Genomic DNA, 21,612 nt, shown 5'->3' with positions numbered 1-21,612 from the left:
TTTTGCTTCAGTTCTGTATCATCAGGTAATTTTATTGGCTAATAATAAAAATAGATGTAATTTCCAGCTGTCCAATGAAATAGAAACAAAACATACAAGGTTCTGGTTTTTTGATATGAACTGTACACCCTTCCCCTATGGAATGTGCATTTGTGTAAAATTCCCTGACATAGCCATCCTCCTGGACTGTAAAGGGAATATTTCTACCCAGTGTTCTATCAATGGACGGGGTAGGGGTCACCTTATTATTTTGAAAAGCTTTTTAAGAGACGTTTAAGAGGGTTTGAATCAGTAATAGCAATTTTCACATGGCAGTGGAGGTGAGAGTGGGAGTGGCCAGGCAGAGAAACCTCCATGAGAGAGCAGGATGCAATTTTGTCGGTAACATCTTGACTCTGGACCGTGTTCAAGGAGGTTTGGCCAATGGTTATCTGTGGTTAATTTAGGGACCAGAAATCTTTACATCACATGAATGAATGAAAAAAAAGGCACTCTTTATTAACTGTTCATTAATTATCTACCAATGTTTTCTCCATAGCAATGCCCCCATCCGTCAGCCAATCCACCATTTGCTGTGCTATAAATTGTTGTGAGTGTATGAAATTTGGCATTCTTGAGTTTGTCCTGAAAAGCGCAAGATGCAAAGCTTCAGCAACATGTTTCTCTTTTCGGCAATATTTATTACTTATTATTACCTTTATTATTTATTTGTTGATGAACAATTTGACAGAGCGTGTGGTAATGTTCTAATCACTGAATTAAACAGGTGAAGCACCTAACTTGTGCTGGTCTGTCACTGATTTCATGCAACAGTAAACAGGAAGATCTCAGCTGTGAAAGGAATAAAAATACTATACCTGGTTTCTTTGCAGAAAAACTGCCAAGCATTATGGAGACAGTTTACAGTTTAAAGCTCCTCTGACTGCATCCCCCTTGGTCCTTTATAAATCTTCGTGCAAATACCAAACTGTTCTATTATTAGTGATCAGAGAAGAAAATATGTCCCATTTTTTTTAAAATTCAAAATGCCATTGGTGCAACCATACTGCCTAGCTAAGGGCCAGTTTACAAATAAAATTTGGCACAGAATGAAATTAGCCCAAGATAAGGACTCATGAAGTGGGGATAATATAGCAGCATAGATTTTTTTTCTTTTTTTTCATGGGATGTGGGCATCACTGGCAAAGCCAGCATTTGTTGCCTGTTCCTCATTGCCCTAGAACTGAGTGGCTTACTGGGCCATTCCAAAGGGCGGTTAAGAGTCAAGCGCACTTAGGAGTCACATGTGGGCCAGACAAGGTAAGGAATATCGGAACAGGAATAGGCCATTCAGCCCCACGAGTCTGTTCCATCATTTAATGAGACAATGGCTGATCTGTGGCCTCACTCCATATGCCTGCCTTTGGCTCAGATCCCTTAAAAACTTTGATTAACAAAAGTTAAGGATGATAGTGCCTTTTCTGGAGTACTGTATCCTGTTATAGGAAGGATATTATTAAGCTGGAGAGGGTTTAGAAGAGATTTACCAGGATATTGTCAGGTATGGAAGGTTTGAGTTACAAAGAAAAGCTGGAAAGGTTGGAATATTTTTCACTGGAGTGTAGGAAGTTGAGAGGTAGAGAGTTTTATAAAATGATTTTATAAATAGGGTTAATGGTAGTTGTCTTTTCCCTAGGATGGGTGATTTCAAGACTAGGGGACACATTTTTAGGGTGAGAGGAGAGAGATTTAAAAAAGACATGAGGGACAATTGTTTTAATACAGAGGGTGGTTCATGTGTGGAATGAACCTCCTGAGGAAGTGTTGGATGTGGGCACCCTTACAATGTTTCATAGAATCCTTACAGTGTGGAAGCAGACCATTCAGCCCATCAAATCCACACTGACTCTCCGAAGAGCATTCCACTCAGATTCCCCCACTATCCTTGTAATCCTGCATTTCCCGTGGCTAATCCACTTAGCCTGCGCACTCCTGTACTCTATAGGCAATTTAGCATGGCCAATCCACCTAACCTGTACATCTTAGGACTATGGAAGGAAACCGGAGCATCTAGAGGAAACCCACGCAGACACAGAGAGAAGGTACAAACTCCGAGGCTGGAAACAAACCCAGGGCCTGTGGCGCTGTGAGGCAGCAGTGCTAACCACTGAGCCACCATGCCACCCCGATAATTTTTGTAGCCCTCAGGCTTACAGTTTACAGATCATCTCTTTTAGCAGATTTCATAGAACCCCCACAGCGTGGAATGGCCTGAGTCTGAGCGATATGTTACATTATTGTCCTTCTGGTAACAAGTACAGAAAACATATAACCACACCCAGCTAAAGGTGTGTCTTTATTATATACCTTCAGCCAATATTGATTATATTGTCAATAGACAGGTCTTTTTGAGGTAGGGAAACTGGTACGTGTGGGGTACCACAAGGAATCTGCTGAGGCTTCAGCTATTTGCAAGTTACATCAATGACATAGATGAAGGTACCAATGTAATGTATCCAAGTTGGCTGATTATGTAAAAGCTAGGCAGGACAGTGAGCTCTGAGAAGGAAACAGGGGAGGCTTTAACTTACTCAAAACCCATTCAGTTCAACAGAATTCAGGCTGAGTCCGAGGAGTCTGACAGGCAAGTTAATGAGAGAACAAGAAAGTGTCAGAATACAAGATGGGGAAATGTGAAATCATTAACTTTGCTAGAAGCAACAGAGAAACAGATGTTTTTGTAAACTTTCATAAACTAGTAAATCAGAGAGGTTTGGGGTCCTGAGATACTGAAAGCTAACAAGCAGGTCCAACAAAGGAGTCAAGGATGCTAGCCTTTATTGCAAGGAGGTTGGAAGATGAGAGTAAGAACATCTTGCTGCAATTGTGAGAGTTTGGTGAGACCACCCATCAAATATCAAGTTTATGTTTTGATCTTTGCATCATAGGATGAAAATGCCTTAGAAGAAATGCAACAATAGTTCAATAAAGGATTCCTAGGATATGAGAGTTGTCCTATGTGGAGAGTTTGAATAGAATGGAGCTTTACTGTCTGAAGTTTAAGAGAACGTGAGGTGATCTGAATAAAACCATTGGGATTCTGAGGGAGCTCAATTTGATAGATACTGAGGGGTTACTTCCCCTGACTGAGAATTCCAGAACGAGGGCACACAATGTTAAAGTAAATGGTCCACACTTTAGGACTGAAGTGTGGAGAAATTCCTTCCTTCGGAGGATTGCAAATCTATCAAATTCTCTACTGCAAGAATTGAGGACGCTTCTTCATTGAGTTTATTCAGAGCTGAAATCATCAGAATTTTTAACTGTAAGGGGATCACCGGATTTAGGGAAATGGTGGGAAAGAGAAGTTGATGGAGAAGGTTAGCATGATCTTACTGAATATCGGAACAGGCTTGGAGCACTAAACGCTTCATTCCAGCTCCTGTTTCTTATGTTTATGGGACAATGTTACGACTGAATCTTATCTACTTTGTCTAAAGTGCGCACTGCACTGAGTTGCTTGGAGGGATTCTTGCCACAGGGTGAGATTTCCCTCCATACCCTACCAAATACACCTCACTGACCATGTACCCTGCCCTATAGTATCCCTCACATCCAATTGTATCCACATTTTACAATGTGCCATTCCCAGAACAAATCACCACTCATTGGGTAGCTAATAAAAGACCATGTGATCTGTTGTCAATTGTTGGCAATCTGGTGTTGCTCCTCATTGGCAATGCATTGGGACAATAGCCAGATAGCTACAGTGCCCGTGGCACAGAGCTGGCATAGCTAACCCTCCTTCATACATTCAACTCCATTCTCTCCCCCTAGTTGCACACACTTTACCTGAGCTTAGATACATCCCAGCTGATGACCCTTTCTCCCCGATTCCCAATAATTACTCACATCTTGTTATTGTCAAGTAGGGAAACATCGCATGCGGGCAAGAATTTGGACAAGTCCAAACATCAGCTTTTATTGACAGCCAGGAAAAGGAAATACAGACGAATTGAATACAGGCTACAGTTCCCAACTGCAATGCCAACCAAACACTGACGTCTTGATTTGAACACACCCATGATAGTCTCCTTCACCCAGCTCTCATCTACAAGAACTGGGTATCACTCAGGTCCTGTCTGCCCTGTAGCATTCGATACTACTGAGCTCTATCATCCACAAGGATGGCTTCCTTCAGCTCAGTATCCTCATCGTTTTCCTTGGAAGAATGCTTCTGTTTGCTCAGTTCCTCGGCATCCAAGATATTACCCCATTGCCTGTTCCAGTGGTGCTGAGCACAACACACCAGGATGGTGCAGCAGCCTCAGTCTCGACTATACTGGAGGGTGTCATGCCCCCACACCAACAATAGACCGGTCCAAGCTGAGAAAATAGACCAGCATGTACGCCAGTTTGTTAGAGGTGCCACATTGGCTGAGTGAGCTACATTTTCTGTGCAAAGGGAGTGCCTGCTGCACTCCAACCTGCTGCCCATCCCACCTCGGTCCCGTAACATCGAGAGAATGACAAGTGATTGGAGAGGACACTGTCCTCTCCATCACCTGAACCCTGGCATTGTGCCTTAATGACACCCCCCATGATCCTTAACACTAACCCTCACCCCACTCCAATTTGAGGCCATGATGGTGGTCAGCTCCCAACAACCAGCCCCTCTCGTAGCCTACTTTGCCCTCCAATACTGTTCCTCATTCACAGTGCCACACAGGTTGAGTTTATCCCCATAACCATCCTTGTTCCCACCTCCATACGCATCTCTACTTTGTTCCCACAGCCGTGACTCCCCCAACCCTCTTGGCAGTGATGTCCCCATCGCTCCTATAACTCCCTGTCTAACCTTCCTTAGCGATTGATAGATAGACAGCAAGGTAGCTCAGTGGCTAGCACTGCTGCCTCACAGCGCTAGGATCCGAGATCGATTCCCCCCTCGGGCAACTGTTCGTATAGAGTTTCTGTGTGGGTTTCCTCCGGGTGCACTGTGGATTGGAAATTCCAAATTGCCTCCTAATGTCCAGGAATGTGCAGTCTAGGTGGGTTAGTCATGGTAAATACAGGGTTACAGGGAGATGGTAGGGGCTAAGTCTGGGTGGGATGCTCTTTGAGGATTGGTGTGGACTCGATGGGCCGAATGACTTGCTTCCATACTAGGGATTCTATGATTCTATAATTCTATGATGACCCACACCTCTGACAGACCTTAACAAGTATCTCCTAGACATGTCTGACCAGACCGCTGACCTGCTGCCATTGTATCTCCTGGATTGACGAGACATGATTCCCCTGCCTGTTGTTGCTGGCCCTATGGAACTGAATGTTGCCCACTCCCCAGATTGCAGTCAGACAGATCCCCTGACAGTGAGCGTCCCCAGCTGATGATGACCATGGTCAAACCATGCCAGTGTCCACGGACGTGGGGTGTATGTGGTTGGTGCCCCGAGATTGTGCCCTGAGATATTGTTTGGAGCTGGCCAACATGGAGGCTCCTTCCAGCCAGCAATGAGCTCATGTCTCTGCTCTGACTTCCAAGCCGAGATTTCTTGACATCTATCTTAGTTGATGCAATTGGTTAGAAAGGAAGCTGAATATTAATGAGGCAAGTTGAGCCCTCAATAAGGCATTTAACAAGCTATAATCCCCCTACATTGATAACATTGCCCAGTGAGAAATGTTTCAAGGTGATGATGGCGGAGAAAGGCAGCATCTGGGCTCCTGTGCCTGAGGCTCGTCCACGCTGTCTGCTTTTCTTTATTTTCTTTTCTTTTTCTTCTTTTCCGTTTTTTGTTTTTCTTTTTGGTTTGGCTGCTACTTACCTACCGGGGACAGCTTGGTCATGATGGCATTGACCAAGATGGCGGTAGGAAGGTAGCTTTGTCAGGGTCCAGAGTGTGGCAGTGTCGAGGAGGCTGCTGGCAGCAGTACGAGCACGGGACCTGGTATTGGCTGCAGAAACGACGTTGGCGAGGTATGGTCCATGGCAAATGGTGGTGCCTGAGGAGCAGCAACTTTGACGTTGTTCGGGCATGGTGCTGGCGGTGGTGGGATGGTTATGGACTCCATTTAAGCTTTAACCTTTTAGTTTTTTATTACTCTTAAACTATTACAAATGGCGGTGGAATCATGGCTACAGTTGGAGCTTCTTGCTGTCTTGTACTGTATTTTTCACTGTAAAGTATGCTGTAAAATCATTCATAAAAACTTGCTGCACCACTTGGCAAAAGCATAAAAGATGGAGTGAGAGGCTCCTGATATCGTAACAGGCCTCACCACATTTCTCATCGGATTCTCCCACAAACCGTGCCATTAGTGACATTGCTCATGCTCCTATAAGATGTCACCCAATGAATAGCAATTTATGGTCACACGTATTTTCACAAAAAAAACAGTGAAAAGTTTTATAAATCGCCATACCGTGGTGCTTAAATTAATGACAGAAGTCATAAGTAAGAAGAGAAAAGTGAAAGCTCATCATCATAACTTCTCCTGGGTTCGGGATATGCTGGAAACCAGGCCAAAACCACCAAACAGGGCCGGGCTGAGACAGCTCGGCCACGCTGGGACTAGACTTTCATGCTGGGCCACTGCAAGATCCAGAAGCTGCCTTTGAAGCCAGGATGAGACCTCCGTGCCAAGAAGAAACCTCCATGCCGGTTTGCTGGAATACCTGGAAGCTGCCAAAGAAGACCTCTACACTGGGATGAAACCTCCATGCCAGGACAGGACCACCAAACCAGGCTAAGACCGCCACATCAGGCTGAGATCGCCCTTCCTGAACAAGAACTGCCACACCGAGAGACCGCTCCACCAGGTGCCAGGTCTGTACCTCCATTCGAGACTGCTGGAAACCAACTTATTGCAGGGCCTGGGCCTGGGCCAGGGCCAAGAGAAGATGCCTTCTGCCAAAGTCATTAAAAGAATGTAAGGTACTATAATAAATGGAAACACTAAATAAAAGCATAGAAAGAAAAAAAAGTTAAAGCGAAAGAAAAGTAAAGAGGACAGAGTAGATGAGATCCAGGCTCCTAGCCTAAGGAGCCTGCGCATTGCGCTGCTGCTCTGCCGCTATCTTAGAACCATCTTATTAACTTGAAGACATTGTATATATTTTGCCAGTCAAGTAAAAGTCAGATGAAGAAAATTTTACTCTTATACCCAAAAATGTGCAAATCAAGTAATCAGGACATGGAAAACTGGCTTCAAGTTTGTTCTCTTACTATCACACAAATAACCCCCACTGTCTTGTTTTCTCTCTCATGTAGATATGCTAATAGATGCGTGTTTAGGTGCTTGTTTCCATTTCCCGCACTGCCAGTATCTCTCCTTGCCCCATTTCCTGTTTTCTTCATAGCAAAAGCCTCACTCATGCCAGTTAAGGGTTGTTAAATATATCAAACCGTGTCAAATTGGTCAGCCTGACAAGATGAACTCAAAACAGCAGTATTCATGACGTGACCTACTTTGGGAGTTAAGTGCTCCCACACTTGACCTGTAGGACTGCTCCAACAATGCCTTCTGCTTTTAATAAATGTGCACTAAAATGTGACTGTCAACCTAGTCCTAAATTACAAAAAAAAATTATAGGCCACTTCAGCTTTTAGTAGACTGTACAGATTAAGGACTACGTGTGCTTTGAAAGAACATTTCTTTGAGTGAATTAGGATTGACGGTTAATTTCTTACTTCAATGGACGATAATTTATTTTTCACAAAGTGTGGTAGGAGACTTGAAGTATTGGTATTTCAAGTAATCCACATCCATAGTTATAAATTAGATTGATCCAGTGAGTAGACTGCCTGACATCTTTGGATCTCCACTGAGAAGACCATGAGAAATAGGAGCAGAATTAGGCCATTCAGCCTATTGTGTCTGCTCGCCATCTAATAATGGCTGAAGTAGCAGCAGAGCTTATAATTGGCTTCAGCAAAGGATCTGTGGGTGTTCTGTTTTGTTCATTGATCTACTCTGCCCATTGATGGCAGATGGAGCTTAATGCAGATATGTGCGAGGTGTTGCATTTTTGGTAAGACAAACCAGGGCAGGACTTACACAGTTAATGGTAGGGCCCTGGGGAGTGTTGTCGAACTGACAGACCTAAGGCTGCATTTACATAGTTGCTTGAAAGTGCCATTTTTGGTATACAGGGTGCTGAAGAAGGCATTCGGCATGCTCATTTTCATTGGTCAGATTATTGAGAACAGGAGTTGGGACGTCATGTAATGGCTTTATAAGCCATTGGTAAGGTCACATATGCAGTACTGAGTCCAATTCTGCTCATCCTGCTATGGGAAGGGTGTTATTAAACTGTGTGCAAAAGAGATTTCCAAGGATGTTACGGAGACTGGACGGCTTGAGTTATGAGGAGGGACTGGATAGGCTGGGACTTTTTTCCTGGAGGACTGATCCTGTAGAGGTTTATAAAATCACGAGGGCATAGATATGGTGAATAGCCAAGGACTTTTCCCTAGGATAGGGGAGACCAATACTAGAGGGCATAGGTTTAAGGTGAGAGGGGAAGATTTAACAGGGACCTGAGGAGCAATGTTTTCACACAGAGGGTAGCACATATACAGAATGAGCTGCTAGAGGAAGTGGTAGAGATGAGTACCATTACAACATTTAAAAAACATTTTGAAACATTTGGATGGTACATGAATAGGAAAAATTTACAGAGATGTGGACCAAACATAGGCAAATGCATAGGCAAACATAAACAAAAGCAAACATAGTTCAGGAAACCTGGTTGGCATTGACAAGTTGGGCCAAACAGCCTGTTTCTGTGGCATATGACCCTCTGATTATGAGAGAGTGATTTTAAAATTCTCATCCCAATGTTCAATGCTGTTTCAAGCCTTTGCCTGTCCCTGTCTCTCTGAATTCCTCCCACTGTTTAACCACCACCTCTTTCAACCTGCCATTCCTGTCTGTTCTTTTGCTATCTAAACCCTTAGCTACGGAATTTGCTCCATTTACCTATCCATCTCTCTCGTCCAAAAAGTTGCTGAGGTTGGTCATCATTGAACACTTGGAAACTGAAAGTGCTAGTTTTTTATTCAATGGGGGTGTTAAAGGATAAGGGACCAAGATGGGGAGATGGAAGTAAGATTTATATCTATTTGACTGGGACGTCTTAAACTGAATGCCCCTACTCCTTTTCCTGTGTTCCTTCTAAGATGCTTCTTAAAATCTACCTCTACACCCAAGCTATTGGTCATTTGTCCTAATATCTCCTTTTGCAGTTTTGTGACTGATTTTGTTTGTTAAGACTTTTTTGACACAGCTTGGGATATTTTACCATGTTAAAGTTTGGTAAAGATCCAAGTTGTTTTTGGGAAAAAGGCCGAGTAGATCTTTAACAAAGGCAAAGTCATTCTAACAAGAGCAGAGAGCAAAGTGATGTGCACCATGAGCCTTCTGTGTGTATCACCCAGTTACCTGTCTGCTCTTTGTGCAGCAAGGAAAAGAAAGAATTATTTATGGCCGGAGTCCAGCAGAGAATGATTTTTTTTGATAGACTTTTTTTTAACCAGGAAGCCTTTGTCCTCAGCATCAGAAGTGCAGTCACTGTTATGCGTTATTTGTGATGCGGTGTAATACTTTGGAGTGCTGCATTATCAGAAGTGCCATCTTTCAGATAAGAATTTTAAAACCTGCTTGGGCAGATGGGACAGATCCTGCAGCAGTATTTCAAACATCACAAGAGTCGATTATCTGGTCATGATCATATTACCCTTTGAGGGAGATCACTGAGTGCACATTTAGCTACTGCGTGACCTAGATTACAGCAGTGATTACACATCAAATAAAGTTAAAAGTTGGCTGTGGAGGTCTGGTGGTTAGGGAAAACACTGTATAAATGCAAGTCTTTATCATTACTAACAGTGGCATTGAGTACATAGCACAGAGTCAAGGTCATTTGCCCCAAGAGGCCTATGTTCCGTCTGAGCCTGCTCAAAATACCCCTCATCTTACCACATCAGATCCTTTCTCCATTAATTCCCCTTCAGTCTATCCGCCTTTATCCATCCATTTGTCTCAACTCCTGCACTCACCAAGATAGCAAGTTCCAAATTGTCACCACTCTTTGGGAAAATAGTTATTCCTGAATTTATTTTATTCGCAGGATGTGGCGTCATTGGCCTATTACCCATACCTATTTGCCCGGAGGGCAGTTAAGAGTCAACCACATTGCTGTGGGTCAGGAGTCACATATAGGCCAGACCAGGTAAGTATGGCAGTCTCCTTCCCTAAAGGAATCAGTGAACCAGATGGGTTTTTCCAACAATTGACAATGGATTCACAGTCATCATTAGACTCTTAATTCCAGATTTTTATAAATTTCTAATTCCACCAACTGCAGGATTTGAACCTGGAGCTCAGAACATTCTGTGGGTCTCTGGATGGATAGTCTAACAGTAATATCGCTATGTCCTGAATTCCCTGATGGGTTTATTAGTAACTATTTTTTATCAGTTTGTTAACAAAGAACAATGCAGATGCATCTTGCCAATAAAATGGTGCAAACGCCACTTCTAAATAAGACGAATTTGCAAATGGATGCACTGTTATTGCTGATGCTCCATGCCTCACTCAGATGGGCGGAAATGAATATTTATTTGCATTCTTTTTCTGCGTGATAAGGGACAAATGGCTGACTTCAAACATTCACCCTGCATCTGTCACAGAAACAGCTTTGAATTGCGTCCAAAATAAATTATTCATACCTTTACAATGACCTGTTTGCACACATGCTACAATAAGTATTTGCAAGACATTAGTTAATGGAGGCTGTTGTTTAACAACAGCAGAAGATCAATGGTGCATTGTACAGGCACTGTTCTGACAGGCCTTGGCCAACTTCCTCCACATTAACCTTTCATTTCTCAAGTTACATTGATTAAATTTTGGGTTTTGAAAGAAAGATCTCCAAACAGGTTTCCAACCCTGTCACTGCTCTGAAACACCAATCATCACAGTAAAAATGGATCTGCTGTGACTGTTATTGTAATGCACTACGCCCCCTTAATCTTTCTTAGCCTGTCTGTTACCTTTGGTCAGATTCAGCACACAATCCTCCTTTCTACTTTCCTCTGGAGTGGTGGGGAGACGAGGTAGAGCTGGATACCATCAGAGCGTAAGGGAAAACTAACGCTGTGTTCTTGGATGTTCTTGCTAGGGAGCAGCACACAGATAAGGGGAAGGAGGAGGACAAAGATGAATCCATGGGCGAGGTGATGCCATTGGTAATGGTGTGGGAGCAGGAAGAGAAAGATTGCAAGGGATATTCTGGTTTATTTGGATAGATCAGAATGGAACAAAGCGAGAGAAGTTGCACCCAGCTGGATGAGAAGGAGGGGAAGTTGGAGAAGGAACCACATCTGAGGCTGCAGACAGGCCTAGAGCGATGAGGAGAGCTGGTCCACTTTTGTCACAGTCGCATGCCAGTGGTGACTTTGACAGGAACCATTTCAGTTTGGTGTTTGCTGTATAGACCGAAACTGAGTCACGATGGGCTCATATTTGGCCCTGAGTCCAAGAGATGTGGAGCTGAAAATGTGGGTGAATGCAGAGGCAGGCGTGTGTGAACGTTCACAGGGATGGTCAGCATGCCACTTTCTCAGCACCATCCTGCCTCCTGAGCCGTTTTATCAGAAGTACAGCATGGGGTTGCGGGGTCCCTGAAAGTAATGGCTAGCCAATTAACATTACTAAATTCCACCCATCTTTAGTTGAACACCCAGCATCTCATGTTAGGGTAACTGGTCCGTGCTTCACTGTTTTATTTTCCTCTCCTTTTCATGTCAAATAGTGAAATTACATTTACCGCCATCCAATCTGCAGGAACTGCTTCAGAGTCTATGGGATTTTGGAAGAAGGCACCAATATACCATGCATTTCCAGGCATCCATTCACCTATACTACCAAGAATGTAGGCCTGTTCTGAGGAAGGGTCACCAGACCCGAAATGTTAACTCTGTTTTTAACTTCACAGATGCTGCCAGACCTGCTGAGCTTTTCCAGCAACTTTGTTTTTGTTCCTGATTTACAGCATCCGCAGTTCGTTCGGTTTTTATTGGGGAAATCACTGCCTGGGCACTATCAGTGACACAGTGCTGACCTCTGTGTTTGACTCCTCATTTTACCACAATGCTGCAGTACTAACCACAAACCCAAATTTCGACCCATGGTCTCTTGGCCACTGGAGATTCTCAGAGACAGGAAAATGCCAGTTGGGTAAGAAAACAGTTCAAGGGAAAACAAAAACAGAAAATGCTGGGAAATCTCATTATCTGTGGAGGGAAATCAGAATTAATGTTTCCGATCCGGTGATATTTCCTCAAAACTGATTGTAGCTGGGAAAAAGCTGTTTTTTATGCAGAAGGTAGGGTACGGGAGAGGGGGTAAGGGGTAAGCGATAGGTGGAGATAGAGCTGAAAGGGAGAGAAGAACAGTTGGACAGACAAAGGAATGGATAATGATCAGGCTGGGAGAATGAATAGCTGCTAGTGGGGACAATTAGTGGCTAACAATGGGTTGTGTGTCATAGCAGACCATATGATAACAAGGCCTGGTGTGTGGGGATTTGGGGTAAGGACATGGGCAAAGGTGCCTCAAGCCCGGAAATTGTTAAACTCTATATTGAGTCAAGGGACTCAATTGCTCAAGGGATAAGGGTCAAGGGGATAAGCCCAGCAATTGTTGCCTGTCCCTAGTTGCCCTGAGGGCAGTTAAGAGTGAACCACGTTGCTGTGGGTCTGGAGTCACATGCAGGCCAGATAAGGACAATAGATTTTCTTTCCTGAAGGATATTAATGAAGCAGATGGGTTTTTACAACACTTGGCAGTGTCAACATTGGGTGTTTTATTAAATTTAACTTCCAACGTCTGCCATTGTGGGATGCAAACCCATGTCCCGAGAACATTAACTTGGGGTTCTGGATGACTAATGCAAGACATGATCACTACACCACCAGCTCCCCTCCTGTGCCCAGTGAAGCCACATGTGGATGGAATGCATCTTGTTTCATTATTTAATAAGGAGCTGTTTGCTCTGACAGCAGGAGATTGCAGGATAATCTGGCTGGCATTAGGATGAACACTGCCCATACCCCTGCTGCCACTGCTTTACTGCCACTTTCTGACAAGCTGCCAGCTGATACAAATAAATGACTGGTCAATACTTTTCATGAAAGTCAGACACAGTGACAATAGGCCTTTTGGGAGCAAAATGAAGAGGGATTTCTCCATGCAAAGATTTGATGGAAATCTTTCCTTCAAAGGCAGCAGATGCTGGGTGTTCAACTAACGATGGACGGAATTTTATTGGAAAAGGGTATGCGGAGTAAATGTGGCTCAACACAGATCAACCACGATTTCAATGAACAGTGAAGCCTGCTCAAGAAGCTGTAGATCTGATTTCTTCTGTTCCTACGTTTAAACTTTGAGGTACTTGGCACCACTGTGGAGACAGTGAGTTAACCTTTCAGGTCAATGGCCTTTCATGCTCTCTGTGTGTGCCTGGCAGCTTGATCCATTGTGCATAATGTCCTTGTGACATGTCAAAAATCTGCCGAGGACAGACGGTGAGATGGACAAATATTTTAGAGATCAAAGTGATTTCCAAGACCCCTAAAGTTACGCAGATGGGAGAAAATTGCTTCAAACTGAACTTGTCCTATTTATTGCAAACTGACAGTGGCAGAGTTTACTAGGAGAGCTGTGCCAAAAGATACTAATCTGGCAGTGGCTGTTGCTAAAATACACTGGGGAAAGTATCAATGGCTATAGAGGAGGGGACTTTAATTGGACTTTTTTATAAAGCTGCTTTTTAACTGGTGAATAAGGACTTGGATAGTTGTCTGCCTGTTAATGGTGCTTTTGCACATTGCAGTTGGAGGGAAAAATACTCCCAGAAAACCATATGATTTGAATGATTAGCACACGATATGATATTGTGATCTGATGGTTAATAACCTCCCTTGATGGCTAAGTGGAAATCATCCACATTGAGACATTTTGCTTTCTGCCTCTGATGAAAGATGAAAGGGATTGATTACTCCAATGCTGTATATCTAAGCGAAACGCTCCTTTTGTTCAGTTTTATGTGAAGCCACAATTCCTTTCCAACTTGTTTCTGGAGCTCCTCTGCTCATAGATAGCCTTTATTTCTTTTATTATTAGTTGCATTTAGTCTTTTACAAAATAAAGTTTTTAAGGAAGGGTGGATTTTTGCTGGGCATTGATGAATCGTCACCGTCACCACGGAAAATCTCTGGAATCTGGGTATGCTTCCCAAAACCTCTACAATGTGTAGGGTCTATGTGAGATGTTTTATTTGTAATGGTGGCGTCACTCACCCCAAAATGCTCAGAATGTCTCAGGTTGAGGGGCACGACTGCAGTGCCCGATATCTACCATGCAATCGACCAATCAAAGGATGACCTTGTCATTTTCATTGCGCATTTTCAATCTTTGCGTATTTGGATGGAGAAAATACTTAGTAAGATGAGACCATATCAGGACCATTGCACTGCTTAATGTCTCAAATGTACTCACTTAACAAAGAGTGCAGTTTGACTCATTGCAATAATGCAAAATTAATGAACCTACTAAGCTTCTCTGTATCTTTAGCGCATCTTACTTGATAAAGTAAAGTGATTCCTAATTACCCTTCTACATTGCCCTGCTAGCTTGGCTAAAGCTATGATTCACAACTCAGTTTAAAAAAAGGTAATTGATTACCTGCAGCCCTTTCTATTCTCTTGTTTCCTTGCTGACAGGAAATTGGGCTTTACTTCTGACCCCTCTGCGCACCTGATTGGTCAACAGGGCTGTAAATTCAAGTTGGGCCTAGCACCTTATTCGTCCCAAGAGGCCCTGGGATGAGATTTAAAAAAAAAACACCTATTGTTTCTGATTGCCAGGGATAATACTCTCAATCGGTCTTTGATGCACCGTGTAATGTCCCTAGTGACTTTTGCAGTGCAGTGGTAGTGTCCCTACCTCTGAGCCAGGAAGCTGGATTCAAATCCCAGCTGCCCCAGAGGTATGTGATAACATCTCTGAACAGGTTGCTTAGGAAAATATCTTGGTAGCGTCCTGCTTCTGAGCCAGGGGTTCTACATTCAAGTCCCAATCCAGGACTTGTTGGCCAAGGAAGATGCATTCATGACAATGGCCAAACAAAGTAAATGCTCCCAATCTATGCACCAATGGTAGGTGAGAGCGGGAGAGATTCCTACTCAGCCATGTCGCAAACAGAAAATGGGAGCCTCCGCCATCACTATTTGTGGATGGGGACTACGGCATGTAGAAATGTTGCCACGATAAAAACATAGTCTCATTGGATGGTGGAGTGGTTGTTGCCTCAGATGGCTGGATGCGTGGTGTAAATCAGATTAGTAATAACAGCACTGGGTTCAATCCCCATTCTGACAGCAGTGGATTCAGGCCCTGCCTCCTTACCTTCCCTGTGGCAGTGGGTCAGATCTGCCTTTGAGCAGACAACTGAAGACAATGAAGAATGGCCTCAGTGTCTGATTTTTAAGATGCCTATGACCTTTCTTTTGAAACAAATGGGTTTGATTTTAAAGTGGAATACTATTGCTCTCTTCAGGTCAATATCTTTTATTTAATTCATTGACAGGATTTGGCCATTACGATCAAGGCCATTATTAATTTTTTTATTATTCATTAATGGGATGAGGGCGCCGCTGGCTAGGACAGCATTTATTGCCCAGAGGGCAGTTCAGTGTCAACCACATTGCTGTGAGTCTGGAGTCACATGTAAGCCAGACCAGGTAAGGATGGCAGTTTCCTTCCCTAATGGACATTAGTGAACCAGATGAGTTTTTTTCCCACAATTGGCAATGGATTCATGGTCGTTATTAGACTCTTAATTCCAGATATTTTTATTGAATTCCAATTCCACCATCTGTTGTGGCAGGATTCGAACCCAGGTCCCCAGAACATTATCTGGGTCTCTGGATTAACAGTCCAGCGATAATACCACTAGGCAATCACCTCTCCAAGTTAATTGCTTATCCTTTATTGAACTAAGACTTGCATGAGTTAAGAGTCAACCACTTTGCAATGAGCCTGGAGTCACATATAGGATGGACTTGATAGGAACAGTTAGTAGACTAAGGAGACATAAGAGAATCAAATCTGTTTTTATGACAGTCCAGTTTGAGTCATAGAGTTGTACAGCACAGAAACAGAGTCCTCAGTCCAACTCGTCATTTATTGGTCAACATTACTGACACTAGTTTTGGATTCCAGCACTTTTTTAATGACCTGACTTTAAATTCCCCAACTGTTGTGGGATTTGAACATATATTTCTGCATTATTGGGTTAGACCCCTTCATAAACAATGTAATAACAGAATGATTGTGCCACCACATCCTGAATAGTAAAGGGCCAGTGGTAGGATTGTGAAAGAATGGGAGCAAATTGGCTGGTAGTCCTTCTTCATTTAGCCCAAACTAAATCTGATTTTAAGACAAACTTTGTCTCTAGCAACAACCAACAACTGCATTTATATTGGACCTTTAAAGTCATAAAACATATTAAGGCACTTCAGAGGAGTTTTTTTGAAAAGAAGTTGACAATGAGCTATGCATGTAAAGAAATATTGGGCTGGTAATCAAATGCATAGTGACACAAGGGAGGTAAGAGGGAGAGTGAAAGGTTCAGGGAGGGAATTCCAGAGCTTAAGTTGTATGTTTCTGAGGCAGGTCCACCAACTGTGGAACAACTACAATTGAAGGAGATATCAAGTCAGATCAAGTCAGGAAAGGGTCTCAGGGATTGGGAGAGGTGAGCACCTTGGAACAATTGAATCTTAACCAGGCACCAAGCCTGGAACTAACGAACAAACACAAAATCACAAAGTTTTTAAAGATGATTGGTCAGCTGTTGCACAAAGTGCATTGTTACTTTGAAATCCAAACATGGTGTAAGAAACAAATCAGTTTATATTCTCCTTTTCTTTCTTTCAGAATAAAGTATTGAATGTGGATGACGTGAAAGTTAAGCTGCAGGTATGTTTGACCTCTGACTTCTGCCCTCCCCATTCAAAACGATGAGGGAACAGAAACTTTCCAGCATTCGGTGAGATTAATTCATTTTTAGGCTCAACAAAATTAAAATCTGTTTCAAAATTACTCAAGTGGGTGATGTTCCAATTTTTCTCATCACAGCTGACAATAACAGTTTGTAAAAATTAAGCTCAATGGGCTCCTTGTATGTTTGTGACTGATCTTAAAGCAAAAAAAACATTTTAAAAGCCTGACAAAAACGTGGGAGCTGCTGTGACTCAGCTGGTAGCACTATTACTTACAAATTGGAACAAGGTGATTGTTGTATAAGGGAATGGCTCTGGAAGTGTTTATGCTGAATTGGCTCCACACAAACTGAGGATGTCACGCAGTCTCTGGGATCTTGTCGGAGTCAGGAGAGGTAACTAGTCAAGGTAACTTACACTTTTTGCTATCTTTCCAATAACTACCTCTTGTTATGTAAGGCACTTGCCTCTTTTTGTTAAGACACACCAGTGGTTTAATCTCTACTGCTGATACTTTGTCAGTATTTTAAAGTCAGCATAGAAAGGAGAATTTGTGGCAGCACTCTATCTAAACCATCCTGAGCCCAAAGCAGTAGTGGGTTCAAAACCTACTGTAGGACCTGAGCATAAAAATCAAAATAAAAGTGATGTCTTTTGGATGCCTGTTAAACCAAGGCTCCCTCATCCTTTTCAGATGTGGCCAAAGTCTCCCACAGCACAAGACCAGAGCAATTTTCCCCACTGTCCAAGCCAATCAATTTACCTGAGGAAGATAATTAGGCTATTCTCGCATTACTGTATGTGGGATCATGCTGTGCATAAATTGGCTGCCTATCTCAAAAGTGATATCATAGAAGTGACTACACTTCAGCGGTACTTCATTGGCGGTAAAGCTATTTGGGATGTCCTGTGGTCGTGAAGGTTGCTATAAATGCAAAATTCTTTTTTAAAGGGTGCTACTCTATTTTCCCTGCTAAGTCATTGCAGTGAAATTGAGCCCTTTCTCCACACAGCATGAGAGAGACTGGGAGATGGAGGAAAGGGAGCATTCCACATTGATACTAGGCACGAAAAGAAACATGTTGATTTCTCGTTGTGTTGAGTAGGATTGTCCAGGTAGAGTTTTACAGGGCACCAAATGCACATCATCCCAACTCAAGCACTTTCTGAGTGAACTCTGTGCAGTGTCAGGGTGAAGTCTGGCCTGCAGGAAAATAATCATCTGAATGCAGACCCTTAACAGGGTCTGAGAAATGCTAAACTTAAATAATTGATAAAGCCACATTCTTGGATGTTGTCAAGCAACTTTGGCGAAGGTTTTCAAGTCCTGCTACACTGAGTGAAGCTCTTTTTTACATAAAGGGACCACTTCTTATTGTTGGTTGGACATCGTCTATTCATGGAATTCAGGTTCTCATTCCCAACTGTCTTTAAATCAAAATCCATTTCTCCTAAAGAGTTTGTTGCTTTAGTGTTGGAGTTGAATGCTAGCAGCTCAGAGTGTAATTTTATGTCTTGGGATTTGTATGGCGCAGTAGTAAACAGAAAAGTTAACACTTGTTAGATTCTGTTGTCAGATGGTAATGGCTGAGAACTGTAGCATGCATTACACTATGTTCCCTATAGGTAACAGTTCAGTAAGCAGAAAGGATGGAGCTCTCCATTATAAATGGGCTCTAAACCTTTTCCCTGCCATCAAAGCAAAATCCATTATGTAATACTGCCTAGAACTGACAAACCCCAGTCACATTATTCATGTTTGTGATTACTGTTCAAACATTTCATTAAAAACAGAGTGGCTGCCTTGCATTCTGTAGCTTATTGAGGTGGACATTGACCGTGCACATTGATCCCAGATATATCTCAAACAGACAAAACTTTCCTATTAGTCACACTCTCATTGTCTAAGGTGTGTGCCAATGAGATTAGAATATATATTTGATTGCTTTATATTTGATTGCTTGAACATTTAAATGGCAGGACTCTGAATATTCAACATGAAAAATTCTAATCCTTATCTAATCAAGCCTAATTGAGATCAATCAGTAAATTTACTAGATTCAGCAAGTTGATTTCTGAATTTACAGTGGGCTGGACAATTTGAAATCATGAGAAAAATGTCTCAAATGCCTGAATGAAAATTGGTCACATCCTAATGTTAATAACACTGCTGGGCCAATATAAACGGTGTAAAATTGGCCAAATAAGACAGCATCAGAATTATCTCCCTGTACATTAAATATAAGGAAAAGAGAGAATCGAGGGATATGGAGATGGTGTGGAAAGGTGGATCTAAGATAGGAAATCAGCCATGACCTTGTTGAATTAGGGAACAGGCTTGAAGCACCAAATAGCTCACACTTGCTCCTACTTCCTATGTCTGTACATATTTAATAAAGACCTAAAGGGCCACGTCAACTTGTAAGGAGCCTTATCCATCAAGAATGAGTTGAGAAGGATTAGGATTGCACTGTTCATGATTTTCAAACCGTTCTTACTTATTGCTAATGCAACAGCAACCTAAATTGTGGCTTTAACATTGAAGCATGCCCAGTGGTGTTGATTTACTGATGCACAATCTAAGAAAAATGGACAGGGAGTGAAAGAAGGTTAGAGAGGCTGGTTTCCTAAAAAAAGACTTGGTCAAAGATTTAGGGTTTAGGAAGGGACTTGAGAGATAGTGAGAGGCAGGATTCTGTTCAAGGTACATTATCAGTGTGCCATTGTATAGCTACTGTCAAATTGTTTGCTGCATATTTTGGCCACATGTCTCTGGTAAATTAATAATCTGGCTAAGTAGTGGCGGTATAAGGACTGTGGCAGTTCAAAAAGAAGATCTAATCTACCAGTGATCATCTTAAGCTAGCACTCCTGATATGCTGTGAACCAGTAACAAAAATGGTGTCACAGAAACATCCAAGTGATATCACACATAGATAGCATGGCAGAGCTTTACTATCTCCAATCACTCTTACACTGTTTTTCCTCTGCTGGTGTATGTCAAATATGACTGCTCTTTTATATAGGTCCTGATGTAAAATAGCAGATCGTGATGGTCAGGAAAGTGAATTTGCATCAACGTGATAGAAGGCTAGATGAAAAGCACTGATCTTTCAACAGGAAACTCCACAGGAATAACTCATGTGTTTATAACATAACTTTGTTTCTGATTTCAGATCTGGGATACAGCAGGACAAGAAAGGTTTCGCAGTGTGACTCATGCTTATTACCGAGATGCTCATGGTAAGGATTACTGCCACGTGTGAATATGTCTCTAATTGTGTTTTGTCACATGTATTATTTGGAAGTACATCAAGCTTCCAGCGCAGAAAAAGGCCATTCTGCACAACCATCTATGCCTTTATTTATGCCACATGCTAGCCTCCTTGCATCCCTCTTCATTTTATCCTATCATGTGGTAATCCAGCTTCCCTTAAAATGCATCTGTGCTAATTACCTTAACACAAGGTGACCAACTCTTAGGGAATAAAATAAGGGACACTTTCAACCATGGGGTCATGGTGGTCATAAGGCCTTTATGGCTGGGGTGGGGGGAGGGAAGAGAGACAGAGAGAGAGAGAGAGAGTGGGGTGATCATAACTCCCTCTGGTGGTCAACGGCCACAGTACAATGCTTGCCTAAAACAACGATGCAAAGACAGGAGAACAGACAGTAGGAACTGCCGATGCTGGAATCTGACATAACAAGGTGTGGAGCTGGAGGAACACAGCAGGCCAGGCAGCATTAGAGAAGCAGGAAAGCTGACATTTCGGGTCTGGACCCTTCTCCAAGCCGGGTTTTATAACCCTTGTCAGCTCTTGGGAGCTGTCCCTGATGGGCGATGGACATCCTCTGAAGATAGCACACATCGCCATTATCGCCATTTTAAATAAAAACGTTTTGACAACTGTAGTGATTGGGACCAGGTGGACCTCATTGACCACAATGTTCTTGATTGGGGGTATCATCCTGGGCCAATCAGGAAAGCCTGGGCTGACCAATATAACCAGGAGATGAGAATCTCCTCAGTTGAAGACTAACTCTGAGCTGGCTGCCTACAGCCAGGGTACTGGGCACTAGTAAATAAAGGGTGACTTGGTGATGGGACCCTGCTTCTGTGCAATTATTTTAACAATGTTAGTTCTTAAAAACGCTAACTGCATCAAAGTGTGGAAAGGGTAATATCATGGTCAGTTGAACCTTAGTTGTTTATTTACATATGGCGGATGGCCTGCTGATTTTGACATCTTCTATACTATAGGGTGAACTTAGGAATGAGTGAGAAGGCAGTGGGGTGAACACCTGCTCTTCACATACACCCGACAAAAAAACACAGCTCATGGTGTTAGCAAGAACTGCAGATGCTGGAGTCAGAGTCAATACAGTGTGGAGCTGGAGGAACCCAGCAGGCCAGGCAGCATCAGAGGAGCAGGAAAGTCGATATTTTAGGTTGGGACCCTTCTCGAGAACTGACCCGAAACGTCGGACTTTCCTGCTCCTCTGATGCTGCCTGACCTGCTGTGTTCCTCCAGCTCCACACTGTATTGACACC

The 21,612-nt window shown here is 42.8% G+C and overlaps 1 protein-coding gene across 2 annotated transcripts in view; it reads left to right on the top strand.

Moving 5' to 3' along the window:
- The window catches only part of LOC109914468 (ras-related protein Rab-26), a 356,679-nt gene that overhangs the window by 196,926 nt on the left and 138,141 nt on the right, over positions 1 to 21,612 (top strand). For both annotated transcript variants that reach the window (XM_048609555.1, XM_048609556.1), the window contains exons 3-4: positions 16,996 to 17,037; positions 20,237 to 20,303. In XM_048609555.1, the coding sequence (XP_048465512.1) occupies positions 16,996 to 17,037; positions 20,237 to 20,303 (109 nt within the window). The remainder of the gene's footprint in view (positions 1 to 16,995; positions 17,038 to 20,236; positions 20,304 to 21,612) is intronic.

The sequence above is a fragment of the Rhincodon typus genome, chromosome 21 (assembly GCF_021869965.1).
Source record: "Rhincodon typus isolate 14 chromosome 21, sRhiTyp1.1, whole genome shotgun sequence".
Taxonomy (NCBI): Eukaryota; Metazoa; Chordata; class Chondrichthyes; order Orectolobiformes; family Rhincodontidae; genus Rhincodon; species Rhincodon typus.
This window is presented reverse-complemented; position numbering and strand designations above follow the sequence as displayed.